The sequence below is a fragment of the Lathyrus oleraceus genome, chromosome 4 (genome assembly GCF_024323335.1).
Source record: "Lathyrus oleraceus cultivar Zhongwan6 chromosome 4, CAAS_Psat_ZW6_1.0, whole genome shotgun sequence".
Lineage (NCBI taxonomy): Eukaryota > Viridiplantae > Streptophyta > Magnoliopsida > Fabales > Fabaceae > Lathyrus > Lathyrus oleraceus.
Genome location: NC_066582.1, coordinates 359,387,773 through 359,406,725, shown reverse-complemented (window position 1 = coordinate 359,406,725; position 18,953 = coordinate 359,387,773). Strand labels below are relative to the sequence as shown.

The window sequence follows — 18,953 nt, the reverse complement described above, 5'->3', positions numbered from 1 at the left end:
GACAATACTGAAGAGGTTTGAAATATCTACAACTTTGATGAAGGAACATTTCTTATTTTAAGTCCATATAAAAAGTTATTCAAGGTAGAAGAAGTGAACATTTGACTTGGGACTTAGAAAATTTTCAAATATGTTTAATTTCCCAAACTTCCACCTCAAAATTCATCATTATCTGAGCTTCAAATGAAAAAGTGTCCAACATGAAAGTTGTTCCCTTGATCTCACCTTTCCAAAAAGTCCAAGATCACCTCATTTAGCCAAAGAATGAAGGACTTGCGCATGGGTGCAATATGAGGAACCATTTGGATGATCTTCATTTCCACATTTCATACACGATTCCATGGCCTCACAACATGATTTCAACATGATTCTCACTCATTTTTGGACATGAATATACTTGATGGGCCTATCACACGCCCATGCAAGCATGAAAAGAGAATTGCTCATTTTTGCCAAATTTTGAAGTGTGTAGAAATGAATCTCCTTGGCTATAAATACAACCCTCATTACTCGGAATTAAGGACCTTATGCCCAAGCTTTGAACATGCAATCGAAAACCTCTCCATTAAAGGATAATCTTGAAGGTTTTCTTTTAAAAATCGAGTTTCAAATCTCCATCTGTTTTGAGATTGAAACTCCAAGAGTCCAGACCTTTTCTTGTTCCTAATCACTTCCAATAAGCATTTGAAGCAATGCCAAGCACAATTGGAATCAAGATCGAGCAATTTTGAAGCTCCATTGAAGGTGAATTTTCAGAAACTTCATCTCTTCAATTCTCCCTCAATTCTTCACCATTCTTTGTGATTTTTGATTGTCTGAAATCCTATCAATGTAGGCAATAGGATTGAGTTGCTTTGAGGTCAAATCGAAGCAACTCAGTTCATGATCCTCAAAATTCAAATCCCTGTATCTTTTTATATACTTGGAATTGAAGAAAATTGAGGCCATATTCGTGCTCCTGAGCATTTTTCCTTTAAATTAGTATATTCACTTTTCATTTTCCATGGAGTTGAGCCTGAACCAGACCGATGGTGATCACTGGAGAAAATGACCGGAGCTAAGGCTCCGGTGGTGCGCTGGATCAATCCAGGCCATCTGATTTGGTTCTCATGTGTAAATCTCACGCGTCCAAAGTGATTACCAAGAGTGTGGCGCAGTTGACTCAGGCGTTTGGTGGAAGCGCGCACTTGGCCATCAGATCTGCCACCTCAATTAATGATGGAGATCTGATGGGCCTTGTATTCACTTTTTTAGTTTATGATTTTTCGTTTGGTGGAAGCGCGCACTTGGCCATTTATTTTGATTAATTCATATTAATTTCATTTTTAATGCAAAAAATATGGGACTTTTACCAAAACTCTTTAAAAAATTTCCTCTATCATTTTCGGCATTAAAATTAGTTTTTTAAATTAATTTTGATATTTTTCATGAATTAATTGTTTTTATGCATATTTTTAATTGTTTAAAAATACTTATGACTTTTCAAAAATTATAAATTTTTTTGTCTAAGGTCCTTTGACCTTGTTTGACCTAGGATAAATCTCTTGGATATTTATTTGGTGTTTTGAAGAGATTTTAGGTTTTGACCAAACTAAATTTAATTTAAATGCATTTTTAATTTGAATTTTTAATTGATTAATTATGTAGAAATTATGTTGAGCCATTTTTATTGACTTGTGAAGTTTGATTATGTGTTTGGGTCTTGGTCAAGGTTGATTTGACTTTTGTTAAGTTAAAGTCATTGGATATAGGGGATTGATAAAATGTACATTTCATCTCCCAAAATGAATGAATGATTTTAATTTGATAAAATTCCTCCCATGACCAATTTTTGTTTCTCTCATCTCCCCTCCCTCTTCATGTTCAATCTCATTCTCTCCCATCCTTTACAATGACCAATGAATTCTCAATATCCTAAGGCTAATTGGTTCATCAATAACTTTGTGTTAGATGAACCAATACAAGTATGGATGAGATAAGTCCATCCTTTGATCTTTTTTATTTTTGTGTGTGGTATGTTTTAGGAGTATGGTTCATTATACCATATCTCTAACATTCATTAACACCAAAATTTCTATTGCCCGACCTCAGATAGTTGTGACTTCTACATAAGTCCAATTACGATTGCTTAACATAGAGCTAAATTTTGACCCCAAATGCATAACATTCTAGTATGTGAGATTGTAAGTCTCCCCCCTTTCATGGCATTGTGTGGAAACTTGGACTTTTTTCCTTCCTTTAGAAGATGTCTTGGTTCAAGGATCCATGCTTGTGAATAGAGGGTTGAGTGTTCTCCAAAGAATGACTTAATCAATTGAAAAGCAAAACATCATTAACATCTAATCAACTAACATTTGACTAACTTTTGTTATTATTGCCTTTATTTTCAAGTCATTTACTTTATGCAAGTTAAATTCAAGTAATTTACCATTTCATTTGTCATTTACATCTCATTTAACTTGTTTATGTTTATGTTATTTTCACTTTGCTCATTTGAGTGATATATTGTTATTGTATATATTTGTTGTATTTTGTTTGTGTTTATGATCTTAGGACCTTAAAATACTTAATAAATAACAAAAAACCTAAAAAATGTTTGTGTTGACTGATTGGATTTGATCTGAGCTTTTGGACTTAGAGTTAGGCAACACTCCATATGCAAAAGGACTTGGCCAATGCTAACTTTTCTGAAACCAAGTTATTGTGATTTGAGCTTTCATCTGATGCAAGTATTGGGATCTTCATGAATTCATCTGCTACATGGCCTTGATGCAACTATTACTTTGAACCTGTGTCCATTAGCTTATTCTGAGCTAATCAAGGAGTATGTCATCTGATACTTGAGAAGACAAAGAAGATTGTTAGCTGCAAAGTTGCTTGCTTGGATGTGGCCATCTTTATTTGACGTCTTGCTTGATATTGCTAATTGCTTGCTGATTATTGCTTGATTCAATGTCCAAAAGGAAAGTGAGTTTTCTATATGACATTATTGTTTGTTGGATTGCATCCTATTGGTTAGATCTTTTCAAACCTTAACTTTTAATTTTATGCTTAGGATTAGTCTCTTCATCTCCTCCCACTTCTTAAATTTCAAAATCTCTCCCCTCTTTCAAAAAAAATTATTTTCTTGTGATATCAAACTTAGACTCTTTTGCAAATTAGAAACTTTGGCCTTATGCCATTGCATTTTTAAACTCTTTTCTTAACCAAATTTGTAAATGAACTTAACCATATTGACTTAAAATTTCAAAAGACAAAAAGAACTAACACTCATTTAAACTCTTTTAGGCTCCGTTTTTGCCTCTTTTTAAACTTAATGTTTTTTATTAAAAGCAATCCACTCATTTTGAAATTGATACCACGAACTACGAGGTTTTGATCCCTCATTTTTATGTTGGTACGTAGGCACAAGATCGAAGGTCTTGTCAAACACAAAAATATAATTAATGAATTCTTTTCTCATCCCCACACTCTATTTTTCTCAAACATCTTTTATACCAAAAACACATACACACATAAAAAAAGGGCTCCCTAGGAGTACCTATGACACTTTGGGTGCTAACACCTTCCCTCTGTGTAACCAAACCCCTTACGTGTAATCTCTGGCATTTTATTAGTTTTGATTTGAAAAGTTCTTATCTTTGGGTTTTGTTAGTACTTTTCCCTTTTCCTTTGGAAACAATAAAAGTGCGGTGGCGACTCTGGTTTTATTGATGTTATGTTTATCCATAGCTTAATAATCATGAATTTACCGCTACACATAGGAAGGGAAGATCCGAGCTTGGTCCATGCAATTGTGTAGCTTTGGAGGCTTACAACATTTCGGTGAAGAAGATAGCTTTGGAGCTCAAGATGTTGTATGCATGCGAGAGACCTATGTCTATGGTTGTGGTTGAGCCATCAACTCTCCCTAACCAAGATGAAAAGGAGTCGGAAGACGCACTTGCCAAGATGAAACAAGAGAGAGACTTGTGAGAAGAGTAGTTCAATGCCTTGTATTGAAAGGATGAAGAGTTGCACCTTGAATCGAAAGACAAAGATGCACTTATTGAGATTCTTTAGGAGCGTGCAGTAAAGAGACAGAGAGAGTCATAGGATTTGTTTTCCTCTAGTATACCTCAACCTTCCGGTGCTTGGAAGAAGATTGTTGATCAGTTTGTCCTCGAGAAAGCTCATATGAAGACATTCTTTGAGTCCGAGATTCGACATATCCGAAGGAAATACACTCCCTTGGCCAGATCATCTGATGCAATTGTTAAGGATCCTTAGGATGACATTTTCCTTTTTCTCTTGTATTTGTATTTTGGTTTCAGAAAATTATACTCAGTGTAATCCTTTCAATTTTATGAATAAAAAGATATTTTATGGTTAATTGAATTGTTATTACTATTATTGTTATTGCTAATTGAAAATATTTGCAAGTGAAACTTCATATGTTCCTTGAAATTAAAAACAATAAAAAACATTGTATTTCATGCACCATTTGTATAACAGGTTTCTTCCGCCAGGTGTCTTATGAGTTCTCCTTCTGTTTATCAGCCAAGCTAACTCATCGCTATAACACCCGAGCTAATCGACTAAAGAAAATGGAGCACCTTGAACAAGAGAATAGAAAACTAAAGGATGAAATTGCCAGACTCATAGCCTTGATGGAGTCTGTGATAGCTGCTCAGAACCAACTGATCAGTCACCATTTGCATTGAGTTTTCGTTATTGATCCGACCCGAAACAAAGGCTTTTGACACACTGTGCATGCATTTATGATACATTTCGAGTTAGTTTTAATTCCGTCATTTTATTTAAGCATTTTTATCATTGTTATGTTTTACTTATATTTTAGTGATTTTATGCGTGGGATAACAGTGTTTTTGTCCGACAGGTCCAGGTAGAAGAACCAGGGAACTCAGAGCGAGACAATGTGAGATTTCGGCAAGCAGAGAAGCAGAAAACTCGGTACAGGAGACCTGACACGACCACCCGTGTCATCTGACACGGGCCGTGTCAGACAAGGAAGGACGTGTGAAGAAAAACAGTAGCCTGACACGGCCACCCGTGTCAGTTGACAAGGGTCGTGTCAGGCGCCTCCACCAGCCGTGTCACCCCATGTCAGGGGAGTGTCAGCCAGGACAGTAGACTGACACGGCCACCCATGTCAGCTGACACGGGCCGTGTCAGCCCAAGCCCAAAAATTCAGTTTTTCTTGGGCTTTTGTTCGTCGGGCTTTTTCTGAGATATTTTTGGACATGTCCAATTTCTGCTTGGAATTTTCACTATAAAAGAGGGTCTTCTGCCAAAGGAAAAATCATCTTGGAATACTGAAAAATATAGTATTGTGAAGCAATCAAGTATTACAGAGATCAAGGCATTCGGAGAGTTGAAGGTTTTCATGAGCGACAGCGATTGAAGATCAAAGTCATCCAATTACTTGTAATGTGTAATTTTTATCTTGAATTTGTTTTAATTCCTCTTCTTTAAAACCCTCATTATCCTCACATTTCAAATCACACCCAAGTCCTTAAAACTCAGAAATATGCATTCGTGTTTAGGTTTCATTGACATCTTTGTGTATTTTGGTATCTGTTTCTCTGATTTGGGCTTGTGGGTAATCATATATCCCTTAAACTCTTCACTTCTCATTCACACATTCTATCGAACACTTGGTGTGCAACCTCTATTGAACAATTTTCCATGGCACCTAAGATTGCAAGAACCAAGGGTGATTCTAAGGGTAAGGGTAAGGCTACCACATCCTCTATTATTTTGGAAACTCCATTTTTATTGGTTTCGTCTAGGCGTGTTAAGGAATTTGAAGAGAAACACCAACACCGCCTTATTGTGAAGCAACATGTTTGGAAACCTGTTGTTGTTGGACGTTTGGATATTCCAAAGGTTGTTCATCTTGTTGAGCATCAACAAATCAACTACTTCTTGGTGATTTCACACAATTAAAATGAATATCTCATTCGTGTGTTCTACTATGGGGTGCACAATAGATATGGCTCATCCTTCAAGTTTACCTTAGGTAACACTGTTTATGAGTTTACTAATGATATTTGGAAGTCTCTGTTCTGAATTATTATTATTGATGTTGATATTGAACCGTTGGTGACGGATACCAACCTTCATCAAGACTTTAAATGGAACATTCATCTGAATGAGTTACTTAATGCTCCTCATTCCGATGATTGCTATGATACTATAATAACCGGTCAATTAAATATGGTTCCTCGGATTTTGTTGTGGCTCGTTTCTCACGTGTTACGCCCAAAGTATGGTGGGTGCTCAAGGATTGACAATGCTGAAATTCACCTTGTCTATATTCTTCTAAATAAAATTCAGATTAATTAGGAAAATTACTTCGTGTCCCAAATGTTTTCCATCAAGGACTGTAACAAAGGAACTTCATTCTGTTATGTTCCTATGATTTATAAGATCTTGAAATATTTCAACATAGGGATGTCGAATCTTCAGTATAGATCTTTGAATCTGGCTCAAGAGTTCTCCTAGTGTACTCTTACCAACATGGAATACTTTTAGGATGAAAATCGTCGGTGTATTACTTTCATGTCAGCAAGAATGGTAAGAAAATATATAATTTCGATGACCCTGTTGAGTTTGGTGATGAAGTTGCTGAGACACAGGTGGTTGATGATCAACCTATTGGTGTTTCTCATGGTGCTCCTCAAGGTGATGCTTTTATGCAAGATGTTGATCACGATGATGGTCAAGGTAACAAATATGATGCTGGATATGGAGATTTGTCTTCCATCATGACTATGCTTCAAAACATGCAACTTTGGCAAGATTAGCGTTATGAGGAATATTGTCGGAGGCGAGATGCTTTTGAGGCAACTCAAGTGGAGAGATTTCATCTTCTACAAGAGCACATGACAACACATGATGCAAACTTTGAAGCCTTTGCCTCTTATGTGACTGAACGACTTATCTCTATGCGTAATGAGATGGATGTTAATCATGCCACTACAATTTCCAGAATTAATCACATGATTTATGCTCAAAATAAGAATCATTATCTTTATGCTCAATTCTACCGAGAGATGTGTGATTTCTTGGATCACCACTTTGGTAATGATGGACAAGTTTGGCATCATGGAGTGAGGCCAATGTCTAGAGGTCATTGAGGACGTTGAAGTGTAGAGTTGATGTGTCTTTGAGTCAAACATCTTGTGGGGAGTTTCTTTCATGGAGTTCATCTTTTGAGTCATCATGCATTGCTTTTTATTGTTTTGTTTTGCTTTTAGTTTATGTCTTGACAATGTTACTACTTGTTTAATGTGAGACAATGGATATGCAATGTGCATTGCCTTTGATAACAATATTGTAATGTTGAGTTTCTATTTATGTTATGTTAAATTCTATTTGTGTTACTTCATGTATGGTATATGGTATATGTGATATGTAATATCTATGTGATACTTCTAACAGATTGCTTTGTCATTTTTTTATGTTGTCAAAGAGGGAGAAACATATGCAAGTTAGGAAGCTATGATGCACACATTCAGAGGAGCCTTCATGAAGACATCAAATGTATCATCGCCAGTTTTGCCATCATCAAAAAGGGGGAGTATGTGAGTGCCCTTCCTATTAGAGTTGTTTTGTATGATGTCAAAACTGGGATACTTTAGCGTTTATGTATATTGGACGATATCCTTTGAGTCTTAATGTGAATCTTAGCATTAAGAAGCATAACAACATGTTTAGAAAAGGTTTCGTGCATTAAAAATGGGTTTTTACATGAAAAACAGGTCTATGTGTCGACACATACGTGCTATAAATCGACCTATAGAAGAAAAAATTTCCTATAGGTAAACACATGTAAGTCATTTTTAAAGCATGTAACTTTTGTTTGATGTGCCGCCTATACAGGTCAACACATGACTTACTTAGGTCAGCACATGCATTAAAAATCTTGAAAATTTGCATTCTTTTCTAATCCTCTTTCATTCCTTTTGCTTCATACTTGCACACACACACACACACACACACACACACACACCACACACACACACACACACACACACCACACACACACACACACACACCACACACACACACACACACACACACACACCACACACACACACACACACACACACCACACACACACACACACACACACACACACACACACACACACACACACACACACACACACATACACACACACGCACACACACACACACGCACACGCACACGCACACACACACACACACACACACACACACACACACACACACACGCACACGCGCACGCACACGCACACGCACACGCACACGCACACACACACACACACACACACACACACACACACACACACACACACACACACACACACACATACACATATATATATATATATATATATATATATATATATATATATATATATATATATATATATATATATATATATATATATATATATATCTTTTACGTTTCATTTGCAAATTATTGAATTCATCGATTGTGCGATCAATACATTTGGTTAATCCTTTTGAAAACCATTTGAAAAAGGTTTTTTTTGAGTTGATCGTCATCTATTAGATTGTGGTTGGATTTGAAGATGAACAAAACCATACAGATTTCTAAATGAAATCGATTGCACACAAGATGTTCGATAATTTGACTCAATAGAATTTTTGTGTATTTTATCATTGGGAATAGACTCTACTTGTAGTATAACATTCAATTAATTGTGGTTGAAAGTTTGTTGATCAAATTTGTGTTCATTATCATACTTTGATTGTAATTACACATATATGAGCTTTTCGATAGCGGTTCAGTTTAGACGATTCAATTCGGGCCACTTCCGCTCGCCATAAAAAATTTCAAAATAATTTTTGATAAATTTTTTACCTTCGGATCTATTCAGCCCCCGTCTTGATTGTTGCCTATCGTCTAACACGCCTAAGGGACTCAACTAAGTCTCGCCTGAGGGACTTAACTAAGTCTTGCCTGAGGGGCTCAACTAAGTCTCGTCTGAGAGACTGAACTAAGTCTCGCTTGAGAGATTCAGCTAACCATCATTCAGAAAGTTCATCTTAAACACCGAGAAGTAAAGGCATGTATAAAAGCTTCGACTATGATCCTAAGAAAGGTCAAAAGAGGAGTTAGGGTTAAAACAACTCAACCTCTACGAACCCTCGTGTTTGAGGAATTGTTTAGTGGTATAATCGAAATAAACCTTGGGAATAGAACAAAGGCTTATGCTTAGTCTAGTTTCCTTCCCAATTCATCTTTTCATGAGTTCGAGCGCCCTCATTTGGAAATCAGGCGCCCTTTTCCATATATGTGGCCCGCGACCTGTGAGTCCTTGTCCACAACACACAATCGTGCATAGAATGTGTATCTAGTCAAAGGATGTGGCATTGGGGCTCATGGGATTCAACTACGCTCCCTGGATTTTAGAGAAACAACCATCCATTTCTAGAGTGATTGTGGTATCCTAGAGAGACAGGGATGCAAATCCAAGGAGTTATAAATACTTCGATATCATGAGAGATTAAACTAACTAACACATAGAAAATACACATAGACATTGTAACTTCTCACCTCACGTGATCTAACTCACAATACCACAACCATCCTAAAGTCTCTAACAACTCTTATCCGTTAGTGGTTGTCACATATTTATACTTTTAGTGAATACACACCTTATCCGTTAGGGGTTGTCACATATTTATACTTTTAGTGAAATCACCAAGGCAATAGTACTTGTGACCTCCATAGTCTCCATATAATAGTAGTGTGTGTTTTTCTTCTGTGCTTGAACTGTAACTTTTAGATCACCATAGTTAGTTGCAACGTTGCCACCAAAGTCATTCCTAACTAGGTCGAGGATTTGGAAAGAACCTAGTTTTGAAAACTCAAATGACAATTCTCCACACAAAAAATGCATTAAGCCTCAAAATTAGAATTCATAAAAGTCAAAATTTTAGTCCAAACTAAATTGTACTAATTGCGGTACCGTTAGGACAATTTAGTTGGCAGTTGTATAGAGACGAGGATACTGAAAAGGATTTGAACCCGCGTTCCATTTGTTCATCTTTAATAAAAGTGGACTTTAGTCACTATTGACTATTTAACCTTGAAAAAATTAAAATTAAATAAATTATTGAAAAAAATTAATATTTAAATTAAATTAACTTTTGTGAAATTTGTAATTACAATTAGATGAATTATTTGGTGGATGAATATTTATTTAATGGATATAATTGAAGGTTACGGAAACATAAGATGGGGGTGTTGAATTTGGTTTCTAGAATGAAATTCTTTTGTTATCCAAAATAATAAGGAGATAACTTAGAATAAAAATAATGAACACAAATATTTTTATTCTGGTTTACTATTAACGAAGTTACCTGCAGTCCATCTGCCAATATGATTTTATCTTATCACAAGGACTTAATTCACTATAATCAAACTTGATTACAACCACAAAGACAAAATGTCAATGTCTTCTTGAGAAATTTTAATTATACTCTAGTCTCTCAAGAAAATACAACTCAAAAGTTGAGAAATAAAGTGTGTTACAAATATGCTTCTACGAAAGTAGATTACACAAATGTATTACAAAGATTTACACACAAAAAAAAAAATATTTTTTATGAAAGTGTATGAACAAAAGTTCCTTGCGTGTATGCTTTTCTTTCTCTCAAAAGTTTCACAGTTTTGCAATGTTCACGTAGAAGTTGTTGTTCCATTCTTCCCAGACTTATTTATATAGGCAATAGAAAGATCTGTTGGAGGGAAGAAATAAAATTCCGCAAGTAGTTGTATCCTTGCATAATAGTTTATGAAAATGGGAGACAATATGGTATAATAGTTTATGAAAATGGGAGACAATATGGTATAATAGTACAGTTCTTTTTCCACGAAATCAATGTAGTGAAAAATATGTTGATCTTGTATCGTGTATTATTTTTTCACGTAAAACTTTTTTATCTTATATTCAAATATTTAGAGGGTTCAAAAAGAAAGTTGATGAAGCATACATAGAAGAATCAAAGTTTGTACGAGAGAGTCTTTAAAACCTAGTCTTCAGAGTCTGGATCCAGAGTCTGGTGACACAGTTCATCAAAGTTGTTGAGTGCAAGACTTCATAGGTTAATAACGTCAGAGACTTCACTTCTCTTATCAGAGTCATAAATTAAAGCTTTTTGGATGAGCGGTGATTAAAAGATTAGAGAGAGTAATTCCAAAACTTAATTATCTTTGTAAAACCACATCCTTTTATTTCTTTGAAACATAATGCACTAGATTCAAAGTCTGATGGCGATGACGTCACTTTCTTAAAGTTAGAACTTATTTTTAGTAGCTGCACACTTAACAAAATTATTCTTTATGAACATGTGTATTTTACTATCAAAACTAAAAATCAGATGCAGAAATAAATTTTATTCTTTCTACTAATTATCACATGTTATATTTTAACACACTCTGAATTTTTATTGAGCAAGTTCTATGAACCGCATGAAAATAAGTTTTGATCAGAATTATTTTCAAGCATTCGTAGGGTTTAAGAAAATTACATGGGGATAATGATTAACATTCAACAAACTATTGATACAATATTGGCCAATAAACCGTGTAAGTAAATAAAATAAAGTTATTAATTTACCTCTATGACCTTGCTTGAATATACAGGTCACTTGTCAATTTCCCATTGTTAACATAACATTTTATTTAATTTTTCGACTTAAAAAATGGATTGCGTAATATATCAATTGATATTATTAGTTGTCTAGTTTGGGGAAGAATGGAAGGTATAATATGGAGAAGACAATAGTGCTGGGTCATTTGCCAAACCACGATAAACATGTCTAATTTCTGAACACGTGACATGTTGTAGGATAACTTTGACGTGCACAAATGCAACATTGACGGAAAAAAGTAATATGTATAACATTTGAAATTTAAGGGAACAAAAAAACTACCTAAAAATTAATTAAATTTATCCATAAAAATGAAATAAAATGCACAAGATTCTTGATTTGCGGGTTAACAGTAATGTATATTATGAACGTTTGTAAAATAGGATCAAGTGAATTGCATGAAAGGTATTACAAAAAGAATTTAAGGTTTGGTATTTTACAAGAGAAACAGAAACTAAATGTATGACCGAATATTGCAGGTTGGGGTCATAACCATACTAGCTAGACCCACTAACGCGCTATATACAAGAGTTAGTAGCACAAACCAAAAAACTAAAAGCTTCAATGAGTTCTGAGATCTGGCTACTTGTGTAACCCTCAAAAACAAAACATTGCTATATACTTCATTATCGCAGGTAAATCCTTCTGGCTGGTGGATTAACTGATTTCTCTTGCTTAACTGGGTTCTTTGCCTCACGTTGACCATTCACTTTTCCCTGTAATAATGTGATGATGAATTTGCATTAGCCTTGTACGCTTTGCATAAGAGCATTTAAACCAAAAAAAAAAACGAAGTAAAGTGAAAAGAAAGTAAAAAGCACTTTATAACCAAGTCATTAAACTGAAGTAAAATACATAAGATGCGTGAGTTAAAACAATGTTGTCAAATAGCACTTATAGCCTATAGCAACATTTTAGTCCGGCGAAATTTGAACAACTTGTTATTTTTCTGAGCTACATTATTTAGTACATAGAATTGTTAAATAACGGCTATTGCGGCGCTGTAGCACTGCCACATAGTAGAACTTAAACAAACCAAAATTTTCACAATCTGTGATTGACAACATTGGTGTTACAGAAAGGATGATAATATGAGCATGAATTCATTACAATGGTTACAAATTTTCAGCTCTCCAAGAAAGAATATAAATAAAGATTTGGTAATAAGTCATGGCAAGAAAAGGAAGTTGATTGAAAAGACCGGTACGAAACTTCGTGAGGAAACATGAACAAAACACTAGAATGCAAAATATGCTATAGATGAATGACTAACATTCCTTAGAATTTTAAAGGAGAATAGACCCTTGAAAATATCATTTAACAAAAGGATATTAGAAATTGACAGACATCTCATTCAAGAACATTCTATTATCTCTACATTCAACTTAAATTCACAACGCATGGTGTATTAGAAAGTCTGAAAAAAAAACTCTAAAAATAATTTTCTTTCAAATAATGAACAAAAATTAATAGTGAAATATACTAGAAATACCAGTATTGTCAAAGCCGCTGATCCTGCTTTACCATCCCTATGCTGTCGATTATGTTCTTTACTTTTCGGACTTTTTAAAATGCCCCTTGCAAGAACACCTTTTTCATTGCAATGTTTATTCACTGTCAATTTCATGGTAGCATTCTCTTTCCCCTTGTGAAGCATCTCCTTAGCAGCAGTACAAAAGTTGGCTTTGTTGACTTTGCCTGGTAACTTAGTACATGAACGTACAGACTGACTTTTGATCTGTGAAAATGTATACGCAGCACTTTTTATAAATATATATCTTATTATTTCTAAACTTAATAAATTTAAGGATGGCTAGGAAAGAAATTATTGTGATGACTAACAAGATAACGGTCATTTAACACAAAGGGAAGAGCCCAAAATTTCTAATAAGGAAGATATATAGTGATCCATTTGATAATCATTTGGTAAGAATTTTTTCAATATTAAACTAATTAAAATTTTATATGAGACGGGTCATATTTGAAGTCATTCACAATTGATAAAAAAAAAAGATAATATCTTCATGTTAAATGATATAAAAAATGATGACTTGAAGACAGTACAGCTTCTCACCAATGACTTTGCAACATTGATGTTATTTCCTAGTATGATTCCTTTTCCTTTTCCTTCAGCTGTAATGGAAGATGTCTTGAATTTGTTTCCAAGGTTGCATCTATTCTTATCTGCAGGATTCGTTGTGACCACATCTTTTGTATTTGTGATTTTCTTCCTCTGCTCCTTTGAAACAAACTTAACTTCATAACTAGGATTTGAACATGACCCAACACTAGACTTCCCAGAAGATGATTTACGACCTCTTGATTTCATGTTATCAACATCCATCTCCACTTTTGAGACTTTCTGTGTTGCGTAACTTTTCCTAAGACTAATACTATTCACAGATGAACTTCCACTTTTCTGATCACATGGTTTATTAGACACCTCCATATATTTATGCTGGTCCCAAACTCTTGAAGCTTCTGTAACCACACTTTTCCCAAAACTATTGTTTGAAGAACTTTTTCTTTTCTCATCATATGATACCTTCTTATGCTCCTTATAATCCTTCTTTTGAATCATGTTCTCAGATGCAAGCATTGTTCTTGTCGGCCTTTCATAATTCTTTTTATCCATAGAACTTGAACTTCCCACTAGATTACCGCAACTGACTTTGGACATAGTTTTTCCCCTGGCATTGTGTTCAAAAGTCAACCCTGATATCGGCTTGCCAACACTTATTGTTGATTTGGGCTTCACTTGATAATCAATGTCGGCACCTTGTTTGAAGCATCCCCTTCTGCTTAAACCCTCCTGTTTATCCAACAAAGCATTTAGATTAATACCTTTCCCCCACTTGGTCTTACAGTTGTAGTGTTTTCCTCTTGATTTCGAGACCGAAGAAGGAAGTCCCGGCGAAGCAAATCCCTGTAACATAACTGCATCCTCAACAGAGTGAGAGAATTTTGATTTTAACTTGCGAGCAGACAACTGGTGGAACCTGAAAACGATTTGCTGATTTGGTAAAATCCATCATGGAAAACCCAAGAACTATTAGAAAAGGATCCTTACAAGTGATTTTTGGTGAACCAGTCATCATCAGTTCTGCATCACAACCAAAATAAGTTATAATATATAGATGAAAACAAATTGGAATTTGGAATTCAAAGTCACTCACATATTATATTCATAAGGAGAGTTAGCTTCAAGAGTCAAATCTGCCCACATAGGTGCATCAAAATGTTCCTGTATGTTATGCAACTATAACTAAAATTCTTCTTTAACAAAGTAAATACCTAACCTCTAAAATAAATAAATGGAAATCCTATTCTGCAAATTTACACGTATCGCAGTAGAAGCATTTTGCCTAGATTTTCGTTGTTCCATTATTACTTCCACAAATTTGTAACAAATAACTTCCAAGAATCTGCATAGTCCAAAATCTAACAAATGTGTAACGCAGAATGAATAAAAATGAAAATAATAAGCAATTTTCGCATCAGAATAGTTTTTGCACCGTAGAACCAAAAAGAACGCGAAAACAAACAATTATCAAGAAACTGAATAAGCAACAAAAAAAAACCTAAAAATGTATAATACAGAAAATCGATGAAAATGAAAGTAAGAAGAAAGGAGAAGAGAGTGTTGCTTACAAGATAAGCCCAGTGATCGGTGACGATCCTGTTCTTCATAGAAACTTGCATCACTCTCGAGTGAAGAACGGCTGAAAGTGAGAACTCAGATACGAAAGAAGAAGCGTGTCTTAATCGACATTTTGATTTGATGATATAGATAGAGATTTCTCATCTTCTATTTTATTTTCTTCGCAAATCATAATCTCTGTCTATCCTAAAATAATTTATTATCATTTTTAATACAACAACAAAAATTTATCCTAAAAATTATATTTTTTAAGTTTTAAATTATTATTACTCCATCTGAAATTTAAACTTATGAAAAAAATGTCATATGCAATTTTATTTATATATTAATCTCTTTTTTAATTAGATATTTTTGTATGCTGTTAGTTTTTTTATTTGGAAGTCTCACACTCATCATAGAAATCATTTTTTAAAATATTTAATATTATTGACTAATTAAAAAATAATAATTTGAAAATTTAGTGGTGATATATAATATCTTATATTCTTTAAATGCTTTGTTAGTTGGGACAACAGAGTCCCTAAGTGTTATATCAATAGAATAATTAATGAATTCATAAGAGATCAATCTTTATTAAAAGAGACTGACTTTTATTAATTAGTACATGAATGAACAAGTTGATAACATTAATAATGTCTCAAAGTCTAGTACTAAGAAAAATATCATTTGAGATATTTTGTTACTACCTTTTAACTTTAACCACACATTATATATCATATTATGTATATGTATGTGATAGAAAATGAAAATAGATAAGAGATATCAGAAAGAAAGAGAATGGAAGAAAGAAAGAAGGAAAAGAGAAAGGAACTTAGGAGCAAGAGAGAAGAAGAGGAACTTGGAAGAAACAAGGATCAAGGTCATGGAAATCATCATCGTCACCACCAAATCATCTCAAATTCTTAATCAACTTCTTGGATTAAGGTGAGTTCATAGTTAGTATAACTTTGGGGGAAGAATTTCATGAGTTTGGGTTTTAGATTTTGTGAAAATTCTCTCTTGCATGCCATATGAAATATATTTGATTGATGATGATTTATGATACTATGTGGATTTTGGTTGTGATGGAATCATGACATTGATTATGCGGATCATGCTTGTTAAGCACATGAACTTATAGTATATATTGGTATGTATTTTGAATGAGTTGGGATGATTAAGAGTAGGGAGAGAATGAACTGGTGTAGTCAATTATGCAGGAAAACCATTTTTCTCATGTGACAATCGATTACTCTGCATAGCCAATCGATTGGTTTTTGTGAAAATGAATAAATATTGGAAAATCTGAGTGGAACAATTGATTGACAAAAGAGACCAATCGATTGGTCCTGTCAATATTTGAGAAAAATGGAAACAGAGAGTTCATACAATCGATTGCTTCATCAAACCAATCAATTTGTTCACCCTTGTTTTGCCTAAAACCACTTGTTTCTTGTTTCTAATGAATCTTACAAATTCATTAACTTATACCATAATGTATATGTATTAGGTTGACAATAATTGGTCGAACTATACGCATTTGAGTGGGTTTTGACCTAGAATTCTGATTACGCTAAAACGATTGTAGTTTTAGTTTTGTAAATCCGTTTTGGACGTCGTCGAGAGTGTTGGGAAGCTAATGGATAAAACTATAGTATAAAAAGAAGTCTCTAATAGTTATTCCACTATAACTTTCCCTTGAGTCCGATTAACCCCACCATATGATGATTGGACGGATACTCACTTTGTGGTGTGGAAGTGGAATAAGTTAGAATGAGGTGAGTTGTGTGATGGCTTTGCCTAGGGTTTATTGAGACATGTTAGATTATCACGTGTGTTGCTTGTTGTAACACCTCAAAATTTGCCCTCCTCTTCTTGAGACTAGTTTGACACATTGCATTTCATATTTTAGAGCATTAGGCATTGCATTTTGCATATCATATGGAAATAAGAAGGTCATCCTCCAAAGTCTTTTCAAAAGATGGAGAAGTTACATGATTCAAGCTTGAAGGTCTCTATGGATTGATGATCAACCATCTGAGGGTTTGCTTTTCATTAGGGTTTCTTGATTCTTCAAAGGTCTTGAGCATCATTTTGTTTGCAAGTATATATTACCATCATCATGGTTCTATCATCATCAAGGGTTGCAGAGTTTTTCCTCAAGTTCCTCTGAATTAGGGTTATGACCTCTGGTCAACCCTAATCAATGTCATTCTTCCAACTAGGGTTTCTCAAGGAGATGAGGTTTTTTTCTTGGGATGGAGATCACATGATTGTTATGAGGAGCTTACATGAGCTAGGGTTTCATTTTTGAGCAATTTCCCCAAGTGGTAGAGGCTCAAGTGGATCAGGACATTTCAAGGTCATCTGAGGACCAAAAAGTCAATTGTGCAGTCAACTGAGGGTTGTGAGGTGGGGAAATGAGTTGAGACACCTCAGTAATGTTCAAAAGAGGTCCATTTGTCATTCTAAATATCTATCTTGAAGATTTTGAAGTCGTGGCAAAAGTTTCCAAAAATGGAAAATGACTTGTAATTTCAAGTTTCCAAAAATGGCAAGTTTCTGGTCCACATTCAAATTGACTTATCAACATCAAATAAGTTTGAAATGGATTTTTGGTGAACATGAAAGTTGTATATCTTTGTCTCCCCTTTCCAAAAAGCCCTAATTCATGTCCATATGATGAATGGTTGAGAAGTTATGGCCAAAATGATCACAAGGTGGGCATGGAAATTCAAAGTGGCATAACTTTTGATACAAAGCTCCAATTTGGTCCATTCTTTTTGAAAAATACTCCTCATGACCAATACTTATCAAAACAAGCCTTGCCATGCATGAGAGAATCTTGTATGTCCATTATTTCACATGTGATCATTTTGGAGGGAAATTTCACAATTCAAATTTGGCTTATGATACAACCAATTACCAATCCCATGATGATCCTTGGTTGCTTCTAAGTGAAATCAAACCCTTGCATGAGAAAAGAGCACGTGCTACATGGCCATGCAAGTTCCATTTACAAATTTGCAAGACACTTGAGTTTTCCCTAATCTTGATTAACCAAGGCTTAATTGGATTAGCAGCATCATTAGTGAACCATATAAATACCAAACCCTAATCTCAATTGCTCATAACAGAATTTCAGATCTAGAAATTTCATTTTTTTCTCCATTTTTCTCTCTCTTTGATTCTTGCATTTCTTCACACAAACACCAAATTTCTTTGCATATTCTTGATTACCATGCATCATTGAGTAAGAATCAACCATTGGTTTGAGGAATTCAGTCCAAATTCGAGCTGTTCAAGTGCACTTTCATGGAAATGGAAGCTTGAAATTGAAGCAGATCTAGGTGTTTTCATCTAATTATTTTTGCTCAAAGCTTCAAGGCAAGGAAAGTAGAGTAGATCTGGAGCTGTAGGACACTTGAGAGCGCGATTTCAGTGAACTTCATTTCAAGTAAGTTGAAAATCGATCCTCTCCTTTTGCTGATTTCTTGTTATAATTGTGTAGATTTCACTTAGTAGAGCATGCTGATATGTTTAGATCTTGATTTGGCTTAGAATTGAGGATGTATGATGAGATTAAAGTTTTGATGTCAAAAATGTTTTTGCTCGATCTGGAAAACCTAGCATGATTT

At 34.5% G+C, this 18,953-nt stretch overlaps 1 protein-coding gene across 4 annotated transcripts; it reads right to left on the bottom strand.

The window, feature by feature from the left end:
- Positions 1–12,013: 12,013 nt before the first annotated feature.
- Positions 12,014–15,506, bottom strand: LOC127075458 (uncharacterized). 4 transcript variants are annotated; one of them, XM_051016925.1, is made up of 7 exons: positions 15,327–15,506; positions 15,016–15,116; positions 14,852–14,919; positions 14,746–14,778; positions 13,750–14,674; positions 13,168–13,413; positions 12,014–12,391 (listed from the first exon to the last, which is right to left on the bottom strand). In XM_051016925.1, the coding sequence occupies exons 2-7, from the start codon at positions 15,058–15,060 to the stop codon at positions 12,302–12,304; spliced, it is 1,407 nt and encodes a 468-aa protein (XP_050872882.1). In that variant the 5' UTR covers positions 15,061–15,116; positions 15,327–15,506; the 3' UTR covers positions 12,014–12,301. The 4 variants fall into 4 exon arrangements, with proteins under 4 accessions (XP_050872882.1, XP_050872881.1, XP_050872880.1 ...); XM_051016924.1 differs by having other exon boundaries at positions 15,016–15,100; XM_051016923.1 differs by having other exon boundaries at positions 15,016–15,506.
- Positions 15,507–18,953: the final 3,447 nt, after the last annotated feature.

What these genes read in the sequence shown, in the direction of transcription:
- LOC127075458 (XM_051016922.1), bottom strand. Translation starts at nt 15,377, where the DNA reads ATGCAAGTTTCTATGAAGAACAGGATCGTCACCGATCACTGGGCTTAT. An exon ending in CCGATCACTGGGCTTATCTT is followed by an intron (nt 14,920 to 15,326) that starts GTAAGCAACACT and finishes CATAACATACAG; the next exon opens with GAACATTTTGATGCACCTAT. An exon ending in TGGTTCACCAAAAATCACTT is followed by an intron (nt 14,675 to 14,745) that starts GTAAGGATCCTT and finishes AATCGTTTTCAG; the next exon opens with GTTCCACCAGTTGTCTGCTC.